Below are 15,746 nucleotides of genomic sequence, written 5' to 3' on the forward strand. Positions count from 1 at the left end.
CGTCCCCGAGCAGTAGCTCTGGCTCACCTGCAACGAGGACGGGAGACTCAGCGGGACCCACAGGCTCCTGGGACTCACCAGGACAGAGGGGTTTCTAGAGGTCTGTGAGCCATCACCACAGGGCACATTGAAGGATAATGTGCGTGGATGTGTGTGTGTGAGAATATGTGAATGCATATGAGACTTTGTTTGCCTTTGTGTGCGCACGAGCGTGCGTGCATGCGTGCGTGTGTGTGATGGTGCAAGGCTTCAAGGCCCTTCTTTAGGGTTCTGGGTAGTCTCCTAAATTAGACTTTAGATTCATATCTTAAGTCTGATGACAAGCTTAAATCTGGGTGAAAAAGACGTTTCACTTTCTTTAGCGTCATATTTGTTTGGACCAATCATGTTGCTGGAGACAGAGATGTGTAAGCACATAATTTACTTTTTATGCAAACAAAAGCTTGGTTAGCAGTAGTAAACTGTAAATAAGTGTAAAGGTTTCATATCAACACAAGATTAACCACTGTAGAAAAACTGGAGTTGAGAGAGAGAGTGATGGCAAGAGTGAGCGAGAGAGCGTACATGAGAGAGAGAGAGCGTACGGAGAGAGAGAGTACGAACAGAGAGAGAGAGAGTACACACAGAGAGAGAGAGAGAGAGAGAGAACACACACACACAGAGAGAGAGAGAACACACACACAGAGAGAGAGAGAGAGAGAGAACACACACACACAGAGAGAGAGAGAGAGAGAGAGAGAGAGAGAGAGAGAGAGAGAGAGAGAGAGAGAGAGAGAGAGAGAGAGAGAGAGAGAGAGAGAGAGAGAGAGAGAGAGAGAGAGAGAGGAGAGAGAGAGAGGAGAGAGAGAGAGAGAGAGAGAGAGAGAGAGAGAGAGAGAGAGAGAGAGAGAGAGAGAGAGAGAGAGAGAGAGAGAGTACAGCGAGAGAGAGCATACAGTGCTACCTCTCAGTGACGAGGGTTGACTTTTGTACCCGGTAAACCACTAACAGGGCATGACAAGAAGCCTCAAAAACAGAACCGGGTTGTCTACTCTGTGTGTAGTTGCAGTTCACACGACTAGCTTTTTACCCTTGGTGAATAGTGTCCTTTTTCTTTAATTCAACCCTTTACATGTTCTAAGCAGAAAGGCCTGGAGGAACTTTATCAGAATCAGACGCTAAAAAGGGTGAATCTATCCTGTCAAATAGTTCTCCTCCCTTACAGGCTGAGTTTCAGATGTTGCCATCCGGATCACGCTTTAAAAACTCCCACAACTCAGAACCAACAGATACAAACATTATTCTGTTTCCGCAGTTTTTTTTATTGAGTGTGACTTGGAATTGTATACTACCTACTGAACAACAAATTGGCCCATTGGGGGACAATAAAGTATTTTTTAACCCTTTTGACCTTGAACTTTAAGTGCATTCTACTTCTCTTCTACATTTAAAATCTAATAATTTATAAATTCACACACACTGATGATTGTTTTTACTATGCAAGGCAACATCCAACTCTATTGGATGATAAACCTGAACAAATAAAATCCCTTATAGCTTCATGAAATATCACTCAAACTCCTCTGTACCAACTTAACAGCTGAAGGTAGCATAGTGATGAAGATAGAGACGAAAACAGAGACCCCACCACACCACTCCTGTTCCACAACACCAAGCGAAGCCTAAAACAAGTCCCGACACCCACCTGGGCGTGGAAGTCGGCGATGGTGGTGGTCTCGATGTCCTTCTTGCCCAGCAGCTCCATCTTCACCGGCGTGTGGGGGAAGTTGAACGCAAAGTAGTCCAGGAAGTCCGGCAGGTAGGCGGCGGCCCCGTGGACCACCGCCAGGGCGTAGCGGGCCCCGGCCGGCCTCCTCTTCCCCCGATGGCTGCGGCCCGTCTCGGCGAACGCCCGCTCCATGAACTCCCCGGCGAAGGCCCTCAGGTGGTCGGCCCCCAGCGAGGCCAGCTCGTCGGCGTAGGCGTGGAGGACCCGGCCGCCGCCGTTGGCCTGCCGCTCCTCGTGCATGAAGCGGCCGTGCCAGCCGCCCGTCTGAAGGCACGCGCTGCGGATGGAGTGGTCCTGATGGGAGAGGAACGGAGCCCTGGGGGTGCGGAGGTGGGCGTGGTCGTGAGGATGAGGAGGATGGTCTGGGGGATGATGGGGATGGTGGTGGCGGTGATCGGGCCGACCTTCCTGGTCAGGAGGAGGAGGAGGAGGAGCAGGGTGAGCGGGGGACAAGGTGAGGTCGGCTGCCGGTCCCGTGCACACGGTCTGCACCTCCATGTGGCGCACGACGCCGCTGAGCTTCCCGCCGCTGGGCTGGTCTTCATCTTCGCTGTGATGCCTCCTCTTCCTCTTCTTTGACTTCTTCAGGAGGTATTCCGCCAGCAGCGCTTGGGATTTAACATTCTCGTCGCGAGGCCGTGACTCACCTGCACAGCAGCAGGTAGAAAAATCAAGTTCAAAAGACCAAAAAACGGCAAAGAAAACAGAGCATCTGGCGTTTAAAGAGAGTTAAGAACCTATCTGCAACTAGTGTGTAATGTGTCTAATAAAGCATCATGTGAAGAGTCTTGGACTACGTTAGGCCCCCCATATAGGACACAATTTGATTAATGTATCAAACAATGTCAAGTTCGTTTGCATTTCATATGAGAAATACAATATGTATATAAAGCATATTTCTTATTACACATAATTGTATTTTTACGTACACTTTCTAGCACACTGAATGGTGTCCTACCTCGCTGTGGTTTCTTCAGCTCTGTGTGTGTCACGTTGGCCCCGGTGTTTTCATTCTTCCCGTGGGGCCGGTGGTCCTTCTCCCGACGCGGCTCAGTGCGCCCCTGCGTCTTGACCTTGGCCCCTCTGAGAGGCGGAAAAGTAAATAACGGAAGAGGAGCGGGAGGCAACGGCCGCTTCTTTGCCGGTTTGTGCGGCGGTACCTTCTGCGAGGAGGCAGGTGGTGCATTCTTCTTTGCGCCGTTGGTGCGGCTGCTGTGATGGAGATGATGGTGGTGGTGATGGTGGTAATGGTTTGGCAGCGTGGAAGGTTTTCCAGAGCAAAAGTTGTTATGTATTTGGTTTTTGTGCAGCTGTTGGTGCTCCCGTGGCTCGGCAGGCTGCTGTTGGTGGTGGTGGTCGTGATGCCGGAGAGGATTGAGCTCCACTTTCTTCGCGTCTCTATCCGTCCGCTCGTGTTTCAGGGGCTGCGCCAACGCGTCCCTTTTTGTCTTCTTTTTCTTCTCTTGCGTTAATCGGGCGAGGATGTCATTTACCCTTGCTTTCACATGTTGCGCATGTATCGAGTCGGCTTGAGATGCCATCTTTGCACGTACTGTAGGCTACATTTAAAGGGCTCTAAAGCCCTTCTGCGCAAGGCAGAACTACAACAACGTTGTAGTTCTTTCTCCGAGATGTGTAGTTTTAACATTGCAGGCATGATTTGGGCGCAGGCGCATAGCGTGGCCTCATGGACTATGTAGTTTTCTTCCTTGTGTGCCGGGGGAGAGCGTGCTCTTCTGCACGCACGCATTTACAGCTGACGTCATGACAGAAGCTTCAGACGGTATTCAGGATTTCGGCAATAGTGTGCGTGAAGGCTTATGTTGATTCAAACATTATTAAGGCACATTACCTGTAGCTCTAGCAGGCAGTTCACGGTGTCTTCAACTTTTATTTGTATGTAGCCTATAGGCTAACCGTTTCAATTGTGTTATGATCAAATAGTAGGCCTACAAGTACAATTCATAACAAACATAATAGTGTGATAATAAAATCACGAATAAATAGTCCTTACCGATCGGCCAAACCATGGTAGTATAATGGTTGTAGTAGATTCATGAATAGCAAACCGAGTAATATTGAGTTATACAGATATATGACCGCAGGGCCTATCAGAGTAGATGAGGAAACATTTTCTCTCATGCCTTAATTAATGGCACCCATGGTAACAAAAGGAATGCTTGCAAGTCAATTATTCAGTAAACCTTTATTTATCAGTGCATTAACCGAATGCCATGACTAGAATATTTTCCTTTCACAATTTTATATCATTTTCCATTCAATACTTAAAAAAATAATGAAACGATTTACAGAGTATTGTTTTTTTTTATCTGAATGAGGGATTTTTTTTATACAGGTGCTGTACAATTTATAAACATTTAAAACTACAATGAACTCAAACCTAAGAAGGCTGTTTGTATGTTGAAGCAATGCAAGGCCACAGTATTAAACGTCATGTGAACATATGGTACCGCAGCCCATTATGTGAAAAGGACAATAATTTATGAGCTATAAACGAAATCTAGACTACAAAATGCAAATATTTAGGCAGACCGAGAAGGGCATTTTAGCCATCTATTTGGGATTTCTTTATTTAGGCTACTATTATGCAAGTTCCCCCAACATCTCAATTATAACTCTCCTGCAGTACAGTACATAAAACACTAGATGTCTCTGCACTCCACCGCAGTGTGGCAATAACAACATAGCGCTTCTGCTGGTTACTTTCAATCCTGAGAAAATTCCCATCTGTTTTTTGTTGTTGGGACATATAAATAATTACAGACATAATTTTTGGACTGAATAGGTAATGCTACCATCTACTTAAGTTGCTACAAATCCATACGTGTCATGTAAGACTTTAAAAAATAGGTTAATTTCAGTAATACACTGCCAACTCAAAACGTGTCTAATATAAGCCTACAATATATCTTGGTAAACAAGGGAAGACAGATTTTATACAAATAGTAGACCAATGCCATATTTAATTCAGTGTTAACAGTATGATGCAATGTCAACACAGGATGTGCTGAAACCACCAAAGCAATGTAATGAATGAACAAGTCCTTTCTCTACCCCAGTCCAAGTTCTACATTGAAGTTACATTATGGAAGAACCAAACACAAGGTACTTTTTGTTGCGGATTGACAACGGTAAAAAAAAAAATCGCACCAAGTTGGTCACATTTTCGGGGAACGGTCTTAAGAACCACACGGGTGACAAGAAATACTAAGGAAGAAAATAACAATTGTCTGCTTCAATAAGTAAAAGGCAAAGGCATTTTGTTTACAATCAGTGTGATACGCCAAATCTGAATTGTACTTCTTGCACTATATATAGATATTCTGTTAAATAATAATATACAGATCCAACAAGGGACATATATAGTGACATAGAATACATAACTACTAGCAGTGGACTACATCACATGGATGGAATCAGCTTGTGGGGCACACCACAAACACAAATTAGTAGGAACAGAAGGTCTATATCCATGGTGCTCTATTCCCATGCGTTGGCTTTCCCGTGAGTATTGCAAACGTAAATACTTGAAACATAGTAGTGGCTTTGACCTGGGTAAATCATTTTCAATGGTAATGCTTATCGACACATTATATTTCTTCTATTTTTGTTCAGGTTTCGTTATCAAAAGATATAATGACTCACTATATATATATAACCATGATATTTCCTTCATACAGATTCTCCCAATAAATTACAACATCCGTCCTCAGGAACCACACATGGTAACAAAGAATAATAACTATAGCCACAAGTGTCCGGTCAGATGTTGGGATGCATATTAAGCCTCTGGATGGATCAGTGCACTCTGCAACTGCCAAGCTGATGGGGGGAGGTGGGGGGGGACACACACTCTACAGGCATGCTCTGACACACAAGTTCACAGCTCTGGTTCACGGTCGAGACGTAGAAAAAAGATGACCCGGGTGATTATATGTCCCCTTCTGAAAGTTGATTAAAGTCCTTCCTCCTCCTCCTCTTCCTCCTCCTCACACATCCATCAACCACCGCCCACAGTGGAGCAATCTCCCCAGGAAGTAAAGATGACTGATTGCATCGGATGCTGAGGGGGAATGGGTGGGTGGGGGGGGGGGGGGTTCTGTGAGTCTTCAGTGTGGAGGTAGTGGACCGCCGTCCGTTCCCTCCCGCCATCACTAGAATCGGGTCACAGTGAGAGTGAGAGCAGCTTCTTCATGGCCCGGGATCACTTCGTTGGCACAGTCAAAGATGTCGTCATCAACCCCCCCCCCCTCCTCCGAACGTAATTATAATCAAGTAAAACACAGAAGACCCCCCCCTTGTGGAAAGCTAATATAAGCACATCTAAGCACAAATAAGTAGGTCAGAACAGGCCTCAAGACCCTGACGACCCTGACCGAGGCAAACAAGGTGAAATTAATTGATAATGAGCTCGATGATGCATTGTGGTCGTTAGTTACACAGTGATGCCAATGTCTCTTTAATAAACACACAAAGTGGTTGATCCTTCCATTCTCACCGTCGATGCTACGGAGAAGGCTCCTCCTTCTCCTCCTCCTGATCCTTCTGGTTGGACATCGGGTGCCCTGTGAGCAGATTAAAACCCTTCATGAGCCGTCTCTCCGTGGGACTGGATCTTGGAGGTACTGGGGACCTTCCAGGGGCCCGGAGTGATGGCAGCCTTCTTGGTGCCGGACGTCCCGCTGTAGACGGGGTCCTGCAGGCTGCTGCTGGACCCTCTGGGGTCCCTCCTGCCCGCCTCTTCAGCCGGCCCCGGGGGCTGCTGGCCCTCCTGGTCCGCCTGCCTCTCCCTCTCCTTCTGCCTGCCCGCCCTGCGGCCCAAGCTGCTGTGGTCGGGCTCCCTCTGGGCGGGGCCGTTGGAGGCGGGGCCGCCGCCGTCTCTCTTGCGGCGCTCGGCGGTTCCCTGGATGGGGGCGTCTCCTCGCTCCTCCTCCCCCCTGCCCCTCCTCTCCCTGGGCTCCTGGCCCGCTGGCCGCCGGGGACTGTGGGGCTCCTCCGGGCTCCTGTGAGGGCCCACAGCCTCATCCTGCTGCGGCTCCCCCCTCCCGGAGCCCTTCCTGGGGCTCGAGGAGGAGGGACGGTGGGTCTGTTTCTCCCGGCTCCGGTCCTCCGGGGATCCGTCGTATCCTCCTCTCTCCGCCTCCCTGGGGCTGTGGGGGGCGGGCTCCGAGCGGTCTCCCCAGCCCGGGCCTTCTCTGGCCGGGCCGGTCGCCTGGTCTGGGTGGGGCAGGTCGAGGTGTGGGGGGTGTTGGTCTGGGCCACTGTGGCTGCTGGGATGCTTCTGGTGGGGTCGCCCGCGGGCTCGCTTGGTCGACCCCCCGCGCTCGGGGGCGCCCACCCCTAGGGTGTCGTCGGGGCTTGGGGTGGGGGTGGGGGTGGTGTTGGGTGGGAATGGATATGTCTCGGGGGCGGAGGGCGGAGAGGCTGGGGATGGAGGCTCATCAGATACAGAGAGCCTGGCAAAGCCGGACGTCGGGATAGTCGTTTTGTCCTTTGAGCCTGAACATTTATGTTGACAACAGACAAGAAGAACAAAAAATAAAAAAGAACAATTCAAGCAAACTGTGACGCCTGAAAAAATCCATTGGCTAGCCTCTTCATCGACAACCTGGAAATGTCATGCATTAAAAGCCCCATCAACTAATGTTATCCTCATTGTACCCCTAATACCCCATCCACTACCTGCCAAAAGTCATTCAGGTCTGAGTCAAAATCATAAGATATGCATCTGTCCAAAGTCACAGCCACTCAAATAAAAGTTTGTAGCTTTCACCCGGCCCGACGCCTCAATTTCCCCCAGAGCTGATAAGAATTGCAGAGCCGTGATGGAGAGCCCAAAGATGCAGCAGAAAACCAGGAAGATAGAGTGAGGGAGAGAGAGAGAGCGATGGGGAAGGTGGAAATATATAGACCTAGTGAAACTGAAATACGATTTTGGATTTCCTACGAGCATCACCTCATGCAAGCTCTAAGTCAATCTTTGGCTCGGAGAGTGGAAGCCAGTGAATGCACACGCACACAATTGCGTGCAACATGTTTTTACAATTTGTCGCTCACTATGCAATCAATATTTAGTTTTGGGGATCTCTGTGTTCCTAAACTTAATGTTCTCTTGGGATTAAGTCTGTCTGTTCAGCGGCATGTAATGTTCCAGTAATCTTCATAAATAAACAGAAGCCAAAGATGATTTCTCACGCTTACCGTCGACTACAGAACAACAACCTTGCATTACTTATCATTATTTATTTAGCTCCAGACTTAAGCTAAGGGCACAAACCGCTGGGCTGCTTGTGATTGACAGGCAGGTGGGCCATTGACAACGCACCGACTGAGACTCCTGGAACTGATTTGTGTCGTGTCGACAAGGAGGGGTCAAAAAGAGAAGAGAATACAAATGGTTTACCGAGGTTATCAAAAGGGACAGACCGAGAAAAGCAGTGACGCCTTTAGTGTTGCTCTGGTTTCATGTAGAAGCACAGGGTGGAAGAAGAGTTCAGACCTACAGGAGGAAGAAATACAGAGGTGGAGCCAGTGAGCAGTGCCGGTCGAAACACAGAGAGAGAGAGAGAGAGAGAGAGAGAGAGAGAGAGAGAGAGAGAGAGAGAGAGAGAGAGAGAGAGAGAGAGAGAGAGAGAGAGAGAGAGAGAGAGAGAGAGAGAGAGAGAGAGAGAGAGAGAGAGAGAGAGAGAGAGAGAGAGAGAGAGAGAGAGAGAGAGAGAGAGAGAGAGAGAGAGAGAGAGAGAGAGAGAGAGAGAGAGAGAGAGAGAGAGAGAGAAGGGTAGAAGGCCATGGATCGTAAGTGAGTGATTCAGATTGATCAGAAAATAAAAACTGAACAAAAGGGAGGAGGCGAAAAACGTCAAGAGTAACGCTTGGAAAACGTGCATGATGAAATAAAAGAAGACGAATATGTTTAAAACTCAGCTCCATCCTAGGGAAGCCATATCTGAACAGCCATTTTCCATATGCATTTCACGTTCTGTTTTGGATCTATAAATAATGCATGTGTGCGTGCGTGCGTGCGTGCGTGCGTGCGTGCGTGCGTGCGTGCGTGCGTGCCCGCTCCCCCCTGCGGCCACTCACTGTGATCGGGCACCAGACCCTGGCCCGGGCGCATCAGGAGGTGCACCCGGTGGCCCCCTGCCTGGATCAGCTCGATGGCCCTGGTGTGGGTGATGCCCTGGGTCGCCTCGCCGTTGATCTCCACGATCTGGTCCCCCACCTGCCAGAGAAACGCATGGGTCAGATCTCACCCTGTAGAGACCACAAACGTACCTATTCTATGGTCTTTATGCTGTAGAGAACATACATGTCTTTTGTCGGTCAAAGCCGAAAAAAGAATACAAAAATCACAATTCATGTTTTTTCAGAATAAGAGTCCCCCTAAATGTTGCTTCAATCCCCCCAGTGAAATGGTCATCCCAAAACTCATCGCTGCCGGGTTACCCCCCCCCCCCCCCCCCCCCAGCAGAGAGTGGGGAGGCGGCGGGCGGGACTCACGTGTATCCTCCCGTCGCGGAGGGCTGGCCCTTCCTCTGCCAGGCGCAGGATGAACAGGCCCATGTTGTACTCCTTCCCCCCCCGCAGGCTGAAGCCGAAGCCCCTCTGGCCGCGCTCCAGCTCCACCACGAAGCAGCCCTGTGGCGCGGACGACAGCACAACACTCTCTTAAGACATTAACCACAGCTGAGGCACCTCTGGTGGGGCTGGGGGGACGGAGGGGGGTGGGGGGGATTAGGAGCTGCTTAGTATGGCGTGGTGAGGATGAGGGGTTGGTGTCGTGAACACGCACGCACGCACGCACGCACACACACACACACACACACACACACACACACACACACACACACACACACACACACACACACACACACACACACACACACACACACACACACACACACACACACACACACACACACACACACACACACAGACGTCCCACTGGGTATTTGCATCAAGCGCTCACCTGCTTGGTGCCCGGCGTCTCTCGTGAGGGCAGGGTCTTGTACTCCCTCCTGTCCTCTCCATGGCCGTTCCTACAGGAACAAGCACACGACCCATTGAGTTTGCTTATGGTCCCAGTGAGCGACCATAAGAGGGAGGGCAGAGGGACTAGGTTACGCGGTAGTGACTTTAACATCGGACAACTCGGTGCAAGCCCAGAATGAATTCACCAACGCAAAAATCAGCGAAGGTTATCAAGGCGTCATAAACGGGTTTCACACTGGGGGGGAAGAACCCTCCCCCCCTTCTTTTAATTCATTATTTTGACCAAACCGGGAAGTGGTGTTTACATGGCTTGTATTCCCTGGATATATCAGGTAAACAGAAATGACTGCGCTGTCAAGGATGACCCTTGCAGAGTATATTTACGATAAACAAATCGTGTCAGAGGAGGCTTGAGTCTTCATTAACTCGACGGCGACAACAGCAGCGACCAGGGCCCTGTTAGTTCCACAGTGTGGGGGGGGGGGTGGGCGCTGTTATTCCTTTATAAGGGCCGCTGCGCTGCGTTTTTACAGTTGGGTGGCCACATTTTACAGCTTGTTACCGGGCCGCCGTGGGAACAAGGCTGAGCCGCCACACATCCAGAAAGCCCCTCAGTGCTAGCAGAGGGGGGATGGCAATGCGAGCGCGCTAACAAGGACGCCACTCCTACAGAGGCTCTTACCCCCGAGCTGACTGTTAAAAACAAAACACAGGAGAGACTGGAGATGTCGGCGAGGAGTGGCATTTGGAGGAGGAGGGACATTTCGGATGAGGAATAAAATAGAAAGAAAATAGCAAAAAAGGATGACGATCGAGAATTGTGGCTGTGGTCATGGATTAAAAGTTTGACACAGGTAATCTGGATTATAAACGGAGATCAAAAGGGAGAAATGGGACTCTGCTAATCCCCCCCCCCCCCCCGCATTCCCTCATGTTTGTTTGGATTATACTTTGATCTATACACTATATACTATAAGTGTATGTCCACTATATGTGTTTGTGTGTGTGTGTGTGTGTGTGTGTGTGTGTGTGTGTGTGTGTGTGTGTGTGTGTGTGTGTGTGTGTGTGTGTGTGTGTGTGTGTGTGTGTGTGTGTGTGTGTGTGTGTGTGTGTGTTTGTATGTGTGAACCTGTTGTGTGTGTGGACCTGTTCATGTGTGTGTGTATGTCTGGATGTGTGTGTGTGGACCTGTTCATGTGTGTGTGTATGTCTGGATGTGTGTGTGTGTATTGCTGGATGTGTGTGCATGTTATGTCTGGGTGTGTGTGTGTGTGTGTGTGTGTGTGTGTGTGTGTGTGTGTGTGTGTGTGTGTGTGTGTGTGTGTGTGTGTGTGTGTGTGTGTGTGTGTGTGTGTGTGTGCGTGCGTGTGTGATGGTACGTGTGTATGTGTGTGTGTGTGTGTGTGTGTCCTCCGTACCTGTCGGTGTGGACGTTAGCCTGGGGGCCTATGACCCTGTGTTGTGCTGAAGGACTCTGCTTGGCTGAACTGGCACCAGACGGGGGTCCACTGTCTGTAAAACATGAAAATACAACGTCACAAAACAAACATAGAAAAGGTTCACAAAGCCGCTGCTCCGTATTAAACTCAGGTTATGGTCGCTGTGATGCATTGATCGTGAAGCACAAGGACAGATGATTATAGTCGTCGCTGTTGTTGTTGCTGTTGCTGCTGTAGACGGGCGATTCATGCACCCTGCTCACAAGAGGTGCATGACTCACCGTATGAACCGTGGGCGAGGGCCGGGGTGAGGACAATCCCTACGACTATGAATTAGGTTTGACAGGGAAACACCTGAGCTGCTCCTCTAGGAGATACGGCTGGACACTCATGCCCGCCTCTGCATGACCAAGATGGGATCACATCGGTTCAGTTCATCTACACATCGGCTGCTGCCATAATCCCACCAATCTCCTGCCTTCGTTCCACCGATGTATAATGGGTGAACAGCTCACTGGGTAGAGCGCGTACCATTAAGGCCCTCTATCTCCCATACCTTCCTGTCTATCTCACTCTATCATAAAGCATAAAAATACAAAAATAAATCTTAAAGGTCCCATGACATTCCACAAGGTGTGGTGTGATTAGCTTTTACCAGCCGTTTTGGAAATCTGGCCCTTATGACATCACAGGTGGGCGTGTCCACCTAGATGTGTGACAGATAGATGAGCAGCGTTTGCTACAGTCCACTGGGTTGGCTGGTAGGCTGATCTATCCAGCACACATCTAGGTGGACACGCCCACCTGTGATGTCATAAGGGGCAGATTACCAAAACGGCTTCTCAGGGCTAATCACACCACACCTGGTGGCATGTCATGGGACCTTTATTTTAAAAATACATCAATAATAAGGTGAACGGCGTTCAGCGCGAGCAGACGGTTCCTCTCACCGTCCTCGGGCACCACGGTGAGGGTGACCGAGTTGCCCGCCTCCTTGATGAGCTGGACGATGTCGTTGTGGGACAGGTCCATGATGGAGCGCCCGTTGACGGCCGAGATGCGGTCGCCCACCTTCATCTGGCCCGTGCGGTCCGTGGGGCTGCCCTCGATGATGCGGCCGATCTTGTGGGGGATCACTGCGGGCAGAGAGAGAGAGAGAGAGAGAGAGAGAGAGAGAGAGAGAGAGAGAGAGAGAGAGAGAGAGAGAGAGAGAGAGAGGGGGGAGATGAGCGAGGGAGGTGAGCTCCAGGAGCACCGAGTCACTGCTAGGTTAATCACGACTAATCAAATTCAAACCGAAGGCTGCGACAAAAAAGATATATATAAATAAATATAACAATTTGGGGTGATTTTTCACTGTTAGTGACTGGAGATCAGTAAGATTCCGATTTCTTTTTTAAATTCAATAGTTAAATAAAGATGTTATAATATTAATTCATTCATCAATTCATCTCAACACATAGGCCTGGCATAAAGGAAAGAGCAGTTTATATGTTGACTTCTTCCAATGTTGCGTTGGTCATACTATAGAATGATTCATTGCTTGTCTAGTGAATAATACAGAACAGAAGGAACTTTAAAAAGAAAAAAATCGCAAAATTGGTCGAAATAATCGCAATAAGATTATCTTCCCAAATCGTTCAGGCCTAGTCCCTACTGCGAGGAGCAGGACATTGCCACCAGGCGTGTCCTGAACATGTCAGAGAACAACAGGCATGCCAACTCAAACCGTAGCCTGGGGGCCAATGAGTGTATATGGTCGCTAGGCAACCCAAAGAAAACACAATGTCCTAGCTAAGGGAACAGACTGTAATGGTTAAAAGCCATGTCAACATAACAATATCTTACAGCGACTACAACATTTTGTGACTCGAATATAAGACAGACAGACAGACAGACAGACAGACAGACAGACAGACAGACAGACAGACAGACAGACAGACAGACAGACAGACAGACAGACAGACATGTGAGACATGTGAGACATGTGAGACGTGTGTGTGTGCGTGCGTGCGTGCGTGTGTGCGTGCGTGCGTGCGTGCGTGCGTCCGTGTGTAAGACCTCCGGGGGGGGGCTTGTTCTTGGAGGTGAGGATGACGAAGCCGAAGCCCTCGTTGTCCTTGCGGTGCAGCGTGATGTCAAAGCACTCGGGCCGGGCGTGCTGCTGGGCCGAGGGCGGCGGCGGCGGCAGCGACCCCGCCTCCAGCACCCGCGGCACCCTGGGAGACCCGTTGACCAGGGCCAGCGCCGGCTGCGGGCCGCCCTCCTCCGGGCCGACCACGTCTTATGGATAAATGGGAACAACCAGAGCGCGACCTTTAGATCAGACATCAGTACGTCCTTAACGGAACAACTTAGTCCCTGATACACTGGCCCCAACACAACAACAAGGTTGTAATTATCAGCATTGGAACGTGAAGACTTATGTTAATTGTTAGTTTTAATCATCTAGCAAAACATGGACAACCATCTCCAACACAAAGAGCAGGGGAGAGCCCTGCTGACAGTCATATCTGTACAACACCTTTTTTTTTTTTTTTAAATATATATCAACAAATGTTGTTGAAGATTAACTGTCCACATCAACAAATGTTCTGCAATGTTTCGCAGTGTAGCACACAAACAAAATACGTCAAGGCCTCCCCGATCTGTCCCTCCACACACCTTCCCTAATCCTCAAATCCCAAACACAACAAACACGATCAGACTCCGCCAATGTGTTCATTTCCCACGTTCAATTGAGGCGGTTTATGAAACAGGAACGGGCTTTTATCGGAGATGAAACACAGCGACAATGTGTTATTCATGAGGCGGGCAGAAGGACCTCAATCCATCATTGTTGTTGTGCTGCGGAGGCTACTTCTCGCGTGCATCACGGAGCACTAGCTCCTCATTTTAAACCCCGGCGTTGAATAAACAAATAGAACAAGCGTCGACTACGTGACGGATCCTTCATCGCGCCAATGAGGTCTTGGCTGTGCGGTGGATCTATCACAATCAAAGGCGTGGGGAAGGGTGTGTTCACATCGTCCGCGGAGTGCTTATTGGTAGCTGCTGTGAGGTTGATGTTGTAGAGCCTCGGCGGCACTGTTTGTTTTACCTTACAGGTACTTTGAGATGTAAATCCACCGTCTGATCTGATATGCACCGTCCTTCCTGCACACCCTTCGAATCGACATCGGCAGAATAACAAACTAAACAGCAAACTAAACAGCACCATTTTACTCCCTTGCTGTCGCGTTCTGCTAAAAAAACGCCAGACATGAGGCCGCTGCTCCCTCCACGTTTTTTGATATAATTAACACTTCTCTGGTATAACACTGACTCTGAAATGATTGCAACAAGCAAGAATCCTTTATTGTCGTATTTTGTGAATGCTCAGATTTGGCCTCCACTGACTCATTCGACATCCAATTTCCCACATCAAAACAGATCTACTATGTCTACCACTCACTGCCTGTTGATTTGCGCACAAAAGCAGAAAGGAAAAGCTTTGGGTAGGAAAACAAAAACCTGTATCGGTAGCATAAACCTCAAAAGATTTGGACGGAATGTCCGTGATGACTTCCATTGGTGCACACACACAACCCTTTTCGGGGTTTATATTGACCTTATTTGGAGTTTCAATATTGTTTCAGTTTTGCCACAGCGGAAACAATCCATATTGTACCCATTGAGTGTGAGACCTGAATGGCTCCTTCAAACTAGTCTAAAACGGGCAAATCCCATTCAAAAGTAATTCTTTGGGGCGCCCCGGGGCTCGCCGGGTAGAGCGCATACCAAATTGGCTCAGACCTGAACGCAGTGACCCGGTTCAAATCCTGCGTGTGTTCATTCGCTGCCTGTCCTCCCCTCCCCTCTATCCCCCATACCTTCCTCTCTACCTCACTCTATAATAAAGCATAAAAATGCAAAAATAAATCTTTCAAATGTAATTCTTTATCCACTCTTCTCTCTCACAGACAGACGGTCCCGGCGGCGGCTCGCGCCACCAGACCCACCTGCGTGCGCCACCTTCCTGCGGACGGTGAGCAGCACCTGGCCGTTGCGCGCGGCGTTGGTCATCAGGTCCAGCACCTGCTTGTGTGACTTGCCCTTGACGGGCACGCCGTCGATGCAGAGCAGCTCGTCCCCCGCCCGCAGGCGCCCGTCCTTCTCCGCCGCGCCCAGGGGCACGATGGCCCCGATGTACACCTGGGGACCACACACACACGCACACGCACACACACACACACACACACACACACACACACACACACACACACACACACACACACACACACACAAGCACACACACACACACACACACACACACACACACACACACACACACACACACACACACACACAAGCACACACAAGCACACACACACACACACACACTGTGATGATACAGCAGCAGCAGTTCTGTTTGTCATGGGGATCCATTCGCTCAGCCGATGAATGGATTTATTGTAAATACACATCCTAACAATACCATCAGGTATTGAATAGACCGAAAATAGACTTTAGTGTCTTTGTTTTAA

General features: G+C 49.4%; 2 protein-coding genes across 3 annotated transcripts in view; both read right to left on the minus strand.

Annotated features, from left to right (window-relative positions):
* LOC130378437 (lysine-specific demethylase 9) overlaps positions 1-3,407 on the minus strand; it is a 6,426-nt gene extending 3,019 nt beyond the window's left edge. The window contains exons 1-3 of the mRNA XM_056585416.1: positions 2,727-3,407; positions 1,685-2,415; positions 1-27 (exon numbers count right to left, since the gene is read on the minus strand). The exon at positions 1-27 is cut by the window's left edge and continues 111 nt beyond it. Coding sequence (XP_056441391.1) covers positions 1-27; positions 1,685-2,415; positions 2,727-3,309 — 1,341 coding nt within the window. The 5' untranslated portion in view covers positions 3,310-3,407. The remainder of the gene's footprint in view (positions 28-1,684; positions 2,416-2,726) is intronic.
* Positions 3,408-3,511: 104 nt separating this feature from the next.
* Positions 3,512-15,746, minus strand: part of magi3a (membrane associated guanylate kinase, WW and PDZ domain containing 3a) — a 99,019-nt gene continuing 86,784 nt past the window's right edge. The window contains exons 14-22 of one of the 2 annotated variants that reach the window (XM_056590999.1): positions 15,222-15,414; positions 13,282-13,503; positions 12,171-12,356; positions 11,200-11,293; positions 9,759-9,828; positions 9,290-9,427; positions 8,873-9,011; positions 8,193-8,288; positions 7,202-7,288 (exon numbers count right to left, since the gene is read on the minus strand). In XM_056590999.1, the coding sequence (XP_056446974.1) occupies positions 8,236-8,288; positions 8,873-9,011; positions 9,290-9,427; positions 9,759-9,828; positions 11,200-11,293; positions 12,171-12,356; positions 13,282-13,503; positions 15,222-15,414 (1,095 nt within the window). In that variant the 3' untranslated portion in view covers positions 7,202-7,288; positions 8,193-8,235. Of the gene's footprint in view, positions 7,289-8,192; positions 8,289-8,872; positions 9,012-9,289; positions 9,428-9,758; positions 9,829-11,199; positions 11,294-12,170; positions 12,357-13,281; positions 13,504-15,221; positions 15,415-15,746 lie in introns of both variants that reach the window. The other variant, XM_056590989.1, reaches the window with a different exon arrangement.

This window comes from Gadus chalcogrammus, chromosome 1 (assembly GCF_026213295.1).
Source record: "Gadus chalcogrammus isolate NIFS_2021 chromosome 1, NIFS_Gcha_1.0, whole genome shotgun sequence".
Classification (NCBI taxonomy): Eukaryota; Metazoa; Chordata; class Actinopteri; order Gadiformes; family Gadidae; genus Gadus; species Gadus chalcogrammus.